Source organism: Lipotes vexillifer, unplaced genomic scaffold (genome assembly GCF_000442215.2).
Source record: "Lipotes vexillifer unplaced genomic scaffold, Lipotes_vexillifer_v1.1 scaffold477, whole genome shotgun sequence".
Lineage (NCBI taxonomy): Eukaryota > Metazoa > Chordata > Mammalia > Artiodactyla > Lipotidae > Lipotes > Lipotes vexillifer.
In genome coordinates this window covers 5,762,489-5,772,886 of record NW_006770652.1, presented here as the reverse complement: position 1 = coordinate 5,772,886, position 10,398 = coordinate 5,762,489, and the positions used below count along the sequence as shown (strand labels likewise).

Sequence of the window (10,398 nt, the reverse complement as noted above, 5' to 3'; positions counted from 1 at the left end):
GCTCCGCAGCACGTGGGAGCTTCCCAGACCGGGACACGAACCCGTATCCCCTGCATCGGCAGGCGGACTCTCAACCACTGCGCCACCAGGGAAGCCCTGAGTTCTTTTTTATATATAAAAAGGAGAGAATAATAACAAACTCACAAGGTTGTTACGAAGGTTAAGTGAGATAATGATTTAAGTAGCATAGTGCCGAGCACAAAGTAGGCCACTCAGTAGTTCTTTACCCGCTGTGTTAAGCACTATACCGAGCAGTTTGGGGAAGTCAAAGGGAGAATCACATAATCCCTGCTGTCAGTAGTTTTATTCACAAAGTAACTGGGGAGCAGTTGCATGTAGCCTCATCTGTTTGCCATGGTGTGTTTTATAGTACTTTCTTTGTGTGCTGTGCTGTGAAAAAGGTTGGGAAGCAACAAGTTCAGCAGCAGGAGTAATCAAAGTAATTTCACTGTAATCATTAACCTAGAGCAAGTGGCATATAGAATTTAGACTGACATTAGGGTCACAGTTACAAGAGAGGAAGGTTCCAGGTTGATATAATTAAATAACCAAAGGCACAGAGGTAGAACTGTCTGATGGAATGAGGGATTAAAGAGAAAGGATTTATAGTGAGAGAGTAGTAGGTTAGGGCATGATTATGGAGGGATCATTAATAATATTGATAAGTTAGAAAGTAGAATTAATATGCCTTGTTATAAATTGCCTTTATAAAAATCAAAAGTGGGGCTTCCCTGGCGGCGCAGTGGTTGAGAGTCCGCCTGCCCATGCAGGGGACGCGGATTTGTGCCCCGGTCTGGGAGGATTCCATGTGCCGCGGAGCGGCTGGGCCCGTGAGCCATGGCCGCTGGGCCTGCGCGTCCGGAGCCTGTGCTCCGCAACGGGAGAGGCCACAACGGTGAGAGGCCCGCGTACTGCAAAAAAAAAAAAAAAAAAAAAAATCAGAAGTGAACTTTTTTTTGGAAAATTAAATTGTGGATATTGCCACAAACTGTGAGAAGCTTGCCTCGTTTCCTCTGATTCTACAAAGTAGCTAAGTTTGTCTTTGAATTGGTGAACATAGTGCCTAGATAAAATTTCTTGAATTATTCTTTCTTGATTAATACATTTGGGAATTATAGTGACATTGTTAGGTCATTTCAAAACTTTTTGATTTTATCATGGTATTTTCCTGGCAAGAATATGGGCTTTGGATGCTTGAGTATTATACTTAAGCTGTATGTCTTTTTCATTTCTTCTTCTCTTTTAAATACTTAAGTTTCATGCTGGCATCATTTAAATGATTTTAAGTCTTAAAATACCATTTTGTACATGTAATAGATTGCATTGTATCCATTCCTATAAATGTAGATAACTGTAATAGAAAAGTATTCGCAATTAGTGAAATTTCTTTATACTACTTTTGAGTAAAATTTTAAATTTTTTAGTTTGACTTATAGAAGATTAAATGTAAATGATGAATACTTGTTTTTAATGTTATTATAAATTTGTTCCTTGGTCAAAGAAAATTTTTAAAAACTATGATATAAGAGCCAAGAGAAATTGACAGTGCTAGTGATTATGTTTTCCTTTATTTCAGGCAATATTTGATCTTTCACCACAGCAAAAAGAGTGGCAGAGGTAATAAGTAAACAAAGTATTGTGGTCCATAGAAATTAGATCATGCTTTGTCTATTTTGTCTACTGTATATTATTCATAGATTAATATATTCTCTAGGCATTTCTTTGGATGAAATATTAGCAGAATATAGTATATAACATAATCTTTACACTTTCAAAGATTTTATCAGATCTTAGGAAAGTCATAATCTTTAATGCACTTTGAATCATAAATACATTTTAGTTTTCATTTAAAATTGTATTAACTATTTTAAAAAGTTTAAAAGCAGTAGATGATCAAATTTGAATATAAAGTGAAAGTAAAAGCCTCCTCATCATTCTCTAAACCTAGTGCCACTGACTGGTGGTAATAACCAGAGTTAAATTTCTTGTGTAGCCTGCTAGAAATATTCTGTTTGTGTATAATTTTCTACATGTTTCCATATTTGCTTATGTTATTTTTTTCCTAATACAAATGGGGTCATTCTATACATTTGTTTTATAACTTTCTTTTTCCAACCTAACCTTATATTTTGCACATCTTCCCACTTAAGTACATATAGTGGTACCTTTTATGGATGAGCTATAATTTATTTAATCGGATACTTACTGATGGGCATTTAGATTGCTTGCAGGATTCTAATATCAATGCTCAGTGAAAATTCTTGAATCTAATTTCTTGTGTGAATGTATATATATATATATATATATATATATATATATATATATTCCTTATGTACTTGAGTGAATATATGTATATGTATATAAAGTTTCTAGAAATGAAATTTATCTTTTAGAGTATATTTAATGTTTTGATAAGTTCTCATGACAAGGAAAAAAATTTGTAATGGTGAGGTAGGTGGTGGTTGTTAACTAAACTTATGGTGGTAATCATTTCACATATATACATCTGTCAAATCATATGTTTATACCTTAATCTTATACAATGTTATATATTAATAAAACTGGAAAAAATTTTTGATAGATAATGCCAAACATCTTCTCCAAACAGTTTCATTTATATTCCAAAGCTATCAGAATGTGAGAGTACTTGTTTCTATACAACCTCACCAGCAGTGGGTATAACCAGACTTTTTTTATTTTTGCCAATTTGATCGGTGAAAACTGGTATTGTACTTGTTTTAGTTAGCATTTCTTTGTAAATAAGTTGAATATCTGTGGATTATTTTTTTCCCGTTTGTATTTTTGTGTGTGTGAAACTGATTGCTCATGCCATATGCCCATTTTGCTTAGTTGTTGGTTTTTTTCTTAATAACTTTAAATAATTTTTTGGTTTTTTTGTTTTGTTTTGTTTGTTTTTTGGCTGCATTGGGTCTTTGTTGCTAAGCAAGGGCTTTCTCTAGTTGTGGTGAGCTGGGGGGTGGGGTGGGGGGGCGCTGCTCTTCATTGCGGTGCTGGACTTCTCATTGCAGTGGCTTCTCTTGTTGCGGAGCACGGGCTCTAGGCACATGGACTTCAGTAGCCGTGGCTCGTGGGCTCTAGAGTGGAGTGCGGGCTCAGTAGTTGTGGCACACGGGCTTAGTTGTTCCGCGACATATGAGATCTTCCTGGGCCAGGGCTCAAACCCATGTCCCCTGCATTGGCAGGTGGATTCTTAACCACTGAGCCACCAGGGAAGCCCAATTTTTTGTATATTAAAGAAATTAGTTCTTTGTTATAAATAGTTACCCCATCCCCACTCTTTTCTTTCTTTTTGTTTTCTAGACTATGTCTTATGCTTAAAAAGATATTACCTAATTTAAGATTCTTACAAAAAAATTTTTTTACCCATTTTTTTTTTTTTTCTTTCTAGTCCCTAAGTACATTTCAAAGACCTTTATCTTTTAATTTCCACTTTCACCATTTGGAGAGCTTTTAAAATTAAAGTTGAAACGAATGTATTGAACAAAATAACTGAATATTAGGTGTCTCTGGGCTTCTAGCGCTTTTAGTAGAGAGCCATCCAGAGATGAAATACATTACTTTATTCCAGAAATGTTAAAGTGAGAAGTCTCCTTTCATCTAGAATTTTATTTAGTGTTCAAGACTAGTAGTAAGTGAGAGAAGATTGTGTTTTTACTGTTAAAATGACAGACATTTTCCATCGTAGTAGAATTTTCTACATCCTTTTATATATGGAATATAAACTCGGGTATTTATTGGTGTATTTGAGGCAGAAGTTATACATGTACACACACACACACACACACACACACACACACACACACACACACACACACACAGTTTGGTGTCATCAACCTCTTTTACCACTGCCCAGCACTAAAAGTTAAACTCTGGAAACAGAAGACACACATACAGTTTGGTGTCATCAACCTCTTTTCCCACTGACCAAGCAATAAAAGTTGAACTCTGGAAATACAAGACATGCAAAAATATGAATCTTTCAATTTCTGTTAGCATTAGATCTAAAGATTTTAAGTCTTTGTACATGTAAATCTGAAGATGGGATCTGACTTCTTGAAGCTTCCTAGATTATCATGTTCTGCTTCTAAACAAATATTCTTGGATGGACTAGAGATGCCTAAGACCTAACAACCTGAATAATGTGCATACCAAAACGTTCTTTACCTACAGAATTTGCTAAAAGATATTTACGTTGTCTTTCAATTGTTCTGCTTTCTTAAAATATTTAGGATCCCAATTAATCTCTTTCCTTTAGTAAAAGGAAATCTCAAACCCTGGACATAGCCTTCCTGATTACTGTTTTTTATTTCTACTAAATTTACAGTATAAAAATGACTTTTTATTTTAAATAGGCCTGTTACCAGTGTTCTTAGTGGGTGGTGCATATGTATTTTATCTTTATCCCTCACTTGCACTTCTAAAAAATGTTTATTATATCATTATGATGGGATGCGAAATATATTCTGATTTACATTTGCTTCTTCTTTAAGTTCCTATGTTTGTTAATAATTTTTCCAAGTTATTTATGTGTGTGTATGTATGTGTGTATATAAGACTTTTTAAGAGTAGTTTTAGGTTTACAGCAAAACTGAGTAAAAAGTACAGAGTACCCAAATATCCCCTGCCCCCACCCGTGTACAGCCTCCATTGTTATCAATACCCGACACCAGAGTGGTACATTTCTTACAATCTATGCACCTACATGAACACGTCATTATTGCCCAGAGTCCATAGTTTACGTTAGAGTTCACTCTTGGGGACGTGCACTCTGTGAGTTTTAACAAATACATAATGACATGTACTCACCATTATAGTACCTGTAGTTTTACTGCCCTGAAAATTCCCGGATTTGTCTATTCATCCCTCCTTTCCCTCTGGGTATAAATTTTGTACTTGCTGAGTTTGAACTGTGATACAGGTGACTTTGGATGTTAGTTATATAAAGATATAGATTAAAGGATATAAAATAGGATTATATCTAAAGATACAAAGTTATTGTTGAAAATGTTAGAAATATTAGAGAGAAGAAATACTTTTATTCTTGGTTTTGTTCTTCAGAATAAGTAATTTCATGAGTTATTGTAAATGTAACAATTTTGTAAAAAAAAATCTTCAAGCAACTAATGTGTTTTTAGTGGCTAAGTATATTTAAAAAGAAAATCTAAGCATGAGTTCTCAAATGTATACTTTGTTTTCTATAATCCTATACCTTATATGCTGATGTTCTTTTTAAAAATTATAGGTAGAATATAATAGTTTGTTTAGAATGGTCTTGTCATAGGATAAAGTTCAGGTTTCTTTGGAAAAGGCAGACACTAGGTGATATTAAATGTCACTGTGGCCTGGTTTGTAATGAGAATTGCATGCTCATATGTGGGTTTAACCCCCAGTAATCTGCCCCTTTAAGTCTGTCACATCTATTTTGTGGCCCTTTATTTGTCTCATTCTTTGTATCTGTAACACTTTATTCAGTGCCCGACAAAAACTAAGAATTTTGTTATTGCTGCATGCATGCATAAAAGATGAATTTAGATATTCAGGTGAACAGAAGTTCTTTCTTGGTGACCCTGATTCCACCAATAATGGACATGTAATTAGTGTCCACACGTTCATTACTGATGGAATTAGACAGACTTAAGGACCCCAGCTGTTAGACCTCTAGCCATACTCTCTCACTTTTCCTGCTTTCAAGAAAATGACCAAAGAATATTTGGGACTTTATTTTAGAATAAAGTTATGTAATAAATGTATGGCTTAGCTAAGTCAACTACTTGTGTTATTTTTAAAATAGTATTGGCTTTCTCTGTGTGTCTTACTGTATTTTTTAACTATTGTTTGTTTTTGTATTTAGGATGCTACAGCTGATTCAGAGTAGACTGCAAGAAGAACATTCACTTCAAGATGTGATATTTAAAAGTGCTTTTAAAAGTACATCAACAGCACTTCCACCAAGGTGGGAGATTTTGTGAGACTATTTATTAAGAATTTATTGGGGCTTTCCTGGTGGCGCAGTGGTTGGGAGTCCGCCTGCCAATGCAGGGGACATGGGTTCGTGCCCTGGTCCGGGAAGATCCCACATGCCGCGGAGCGGCTGGGCCTGTGAGCCATGGCCGCTGAGCCTGCGCGTCCGGAGCCTGTGCTCCGCAACGGGACAGGCCATAACAGTGAGAGGCCCGCGTACCGCAAAAAAAAAAAAAAAAAAAAGAAAAAAAAAAAATTTATTGGGACATAATTTTAGTATTGGTTTACTCCTCTGAATCTTATATTTCTTAGAGAAAATGTAATCATTCTGTATGATGAGATGTTTTTTTTTTTTTTGTCCGCACCGTGCGGCATATGGGATCTTAGTTCCCCAACCAGGGATTGAACCCGCACGCCCTGCAGTGGAAGCGCGGAATCTTAACCACTGGACCGCCAGGGAAGTCTCAAGATGTCTTTTTTACTCTTAAATTTATGGCCTACGATATTGATCAGGATTATCCCAAATATTATTTTCATTTAATTTTTCTCTTTTATGTGTGTATGGTATACCTTCATATAAAATTGTACTAGGTTTTAAGAACAAATTAATTTCATTTACCATTATGAGGATGTATAAACTTCTGTTAGGAATTTCATGTTTTTATTTCACTTTTTGTCTCTTTTATAGATTAGAAGAGCTGATATTTGGAAATGCTATAATCATGAAAATGATCATTTAAATTTAAAAATATACAGAGGTTTTACATTTGCTTAGGAAGAAAATGTTATTGTCTATTTGAAGTTAAGTGGCCTGCCCTTCGCTTACTCATTCTTTTTCCCAACCCTTCTTGTCCCCTAAAGTACCAGAAACATGATAAAAGCATGTCTTTGTTAGACTAGTAATTCTTTACTTTTAATTTTTCTTCTCTCATTATACTTATCCTCTGGTTAAATTTGAATGACCTTGAAATTTTATATTTGTGTAAATAATATATATATATATAATAATTATATAATTATTTTCATTTTGTAGATGTTTTTTAATAAATGTGTAGACTTCAAAAAACTGCTATTCTACTTTTGACATTTAGACCATTACCTAAAAATTGATCTTTAGGGATTTTTTTTTCCCCTCTATAAAATTTTCTCACCAGAAATATGGTGACTATATTGAATATGCTGTAAGTAATTCAAATGTATCTTGTTGTAACAGGGAAGATGATTCATCACAGCCTCCAGATGCTTGCAGAATTCGTGGTCATCTATATGTCAATAAAGTAGCAGGGAATTTTCACATAACTGTGGGCAAGTATGTTCTTTTCACTTACTGAAAATAAACAAGTTGGCAGTTTGGTTAAAAGTAAATTCTTTGTTAATCAAATAATATATAACTAACCACTAGAGAACTCTTAAAATGTATATTTTTGATGTCTTCAGCCTTCAACCTCAGGATAGAGAAGACTACTAACTTTAAAAACTACTGCTTCAAAACAAAAGAAAAATAGTCATGTCATATCTCATATATTAAAGTATATAAGCTGTAGGTAAATATGAATTAAAACCTTCAGCTTGCCAAGTTTTAGTAGCCAGAAAGCTCTTACCTAGACATTTCATTAATTGGTTCATTTTGTTGGATATTAGGTTTTTGTTTTGTTTTTCCTTTTGGTGATCCTCATCAAAATATAATCCCTGACCAGTACGAGACAAGTGTTTTGATGTAGTTAGAAATATGTCTGGGATAAAGTTAAATTGGGTAAATGTTAAGGAAAAATATCAGACCACCTGCCTTCATGAGCAGAACCCAGCACAGAAACTGTCCTATAATAAGCACTTGGTAAATTCCTGAATGAATAAATAGGTTCTCTGATTATCTCCTCTCTCTTTCTCTGCTTTTCTCCCTCCCTTCCTTCCTTCCATCTGGACTTGCAAAGCTGAACAATTCTTCATTGCAACAGACAGTTTTTGAGTGCTTGCTATGTGCAAAGTACCATGGTAGATACTAAAGATGAAGCAGTGAAAATCAGAGAAAGGGTTTTTGCCCTTATGATGCTGACATTCTATGAGAGAATCTGAACTTTAAACAGTGAATTACACTAATAATTATTTAATTATAGTTGTATTGAAGTTACAAAGGAAAACTATGGCTGATAAGAAACTATATAACAAGGTACCTGACCTACTCTGCAAGTCATTGGAGGCTTTATTGAGGAAAACCTTTGAACACTAAGGGATGGTTAGGAATTTTATATATAAAAGGAGAGAATGGCATCTAGATTGAGGGAAAGGCCATAAAGCAGGACAGAGCATGGCTGGAGATTTTTTAAATATATAGAGACAGCATTAGACTTCTATGCAAAATTATTTCAGTGTTTACAGTGATCAGATCAAATCAAGCATTTGCTTTGTCTTTGTTTTGTTTTTTTGGCCGTGTGCCACATGGGTTGTGAGATCTTACTTCCTCAACCAGGGGTTAAACCCGGGCCCTCAGCAGTGAAAGTGCTGAGTCCTAACCATTGGGCTGCCAGGGAATTCCCTACTTTGTCTTTGTTATCCCACTCTTCTTAACATTCATGTTTTGTTGTTCTGTTACTGTTGCCAGGACCTATTCTCTCCATCCCCAACCTGTAGATGGGAACCTTAGAATTTCTTGGTATCATATAGTCAACAAATAATAGTTGACTCAAAGAAATTTAGAAGGTTTTATTGCACTTCTGGATAAAAACAATATCCTACTCCAAAACTAACTGAAAGAGGGAAACGTTGACAAATATTGTAAGAACTTCTATATTTTGGCCTTTGTTCTCAATTTCACTTACCTCTCCATGTGATAACTCATATTATCAATAAGAGAGGCCAAATGGAAAAGCATTTGGTTTGTATCCTATCCTTATCTTATCTGAGATTTTGAAAATAGGGAATGTCAACTCTAAACCCCAGTTAAGCAAAATGTTATCTCCCAGCAAAAATACCTGGATTCCAAAAAAGTACTCAATTACTACTATTATAATTTGAATTTCATTAATAAGTTTGTAAAAATTTGTTTTCTCTCTTGTTATGTAACTACATAATATCTTCAGTTTTGCATCTTGGCCCACAAAACCTAAAATATTTACTGTCTGACTCTTTACAGAAAACGTTTGCCAACCCCCAGTTTATTGCATTACTGAGATGAGATTTACCTACTTAAATCATGGGCCAAGTATGTTGTTATATTATTTTATACTAAGAAAATTATATAACTTAGGAAAGATCCCCTTTATGATTTTAATTAGTTATGTATTTAAATGTTATTACTTTAATCTTTTTTTCCTCCTTTCAGGGCAATTCCACATCCCCGAGGTCATGCACACTTGGCAGCACTTGTCAACCACGACTGTAAGCAGTTTCTGAAATTTCTTTCTGTGAAGATGTCCTTGCAAAAAAAGTGTGTTTTTTAATTTTTAGTGCAGGTGCGAGGTAGGGTTTTGGAAGTGGGGTATGCCGAAAGAAGATATCTAAAGGAGAAAATAAATGATCTAACTTATTGACTAATCCATTTTATCTTGTCTTTAAGCTACCTATATTTCTTTTTAGTCATAGCTCAGAAGTTGCTGAGGTAGGGAGAAGCAGCCTTGGTGTACTTTATATCACTTAGTACACATTTCTGCTATTTTTTTTTTTTTTCTGATAGTTTTTACAGATAGTGAAGAGAATATGTTTGAAACTTGTTTCAATATGTAAATTTAAATGTGGACATTTACATATATAAAGTATGCAAGTTAGTTTTGTGTAATGATTATCATAAAACTTAGTTTTTAAAGTCTCCTTTAGACAACAAAAACAAGTAATAAATTCCATAAAAAACAAGTTTAGTTACATAAATGTGTTAAAGCAATAGTGTGTATTAAAAATATATCTGATCAGTTTCAGGGACATCATCTCAGTTCTTCTAACACAATCCTGTTTCTATATGATGATTTGGACTAGAAAAGACTTATTTTTTTGTTTATCAGAATTAGATGTCATATTATTTCTTAGATATTAATTTGTATATAATTATGAAATTTGCGATATAGCATTTTATCAGAATGTGTTTACCTCTATACATATAATTCCCACATATTTGCATGCATTTTTCTTAAAATAATGTTTTTAAATACTATATTATTATACCAGCAGATTTTAGATATTTTCATTTGAGAATAGGTAAGAATGTGAACTAATCTGTAACATGTAGTTTTGAATAATTTAATTTCTCTACTTAATTATTATTATTTTTTTTGCCTCTTAGCTTACAATTTTTCTCATAGAATAGATCATTTGTCTTTTGGAGAGCTTGTTCCAGGAATTATTAATCCTTTAGATGGAACTGAAAAAATTGCATTCGATCGTAAGTATTTAATAATTACTGTTGGAATTTTTATAACTTTGATATTA

At 33.9% G+C, this 10,398-nt stretch overlaps 1 protein-coding gene across 1 annotated transcript in view; it reads left to right on the top strand.

The window, feature by feature from the left end:
• ERGIC2 (ERGIC and golgi 2) overlaps positions 1–10,398 on the top strand; it is a 36,639-nt gene that overhangs the window by 18,286 nt on the left and 7,955 nt on the right. The window contains exons 6-10 of the mRNA XM_007446304.1: positions 1,577–1,617; positions 5,873–5,974; positions 7,196–7,291; positions 9,302–9,357; positions 10,253–10,351. Coding sequence (XP_007446366.1) covers positions 1,577–1,617; positions 5,873–5,974; positions 7,196–7,291; positions 9,302–9,357; positions 10,253–10,351 — 394 coding nt within the window. The remainder of the gene's footprint in view (positions 1–1,576; positions 1,618–5,872; positions 5,975–7,195; positions 7,292–9,301; positions 9,358–10,252; positions 10,352–10,398) is intronic.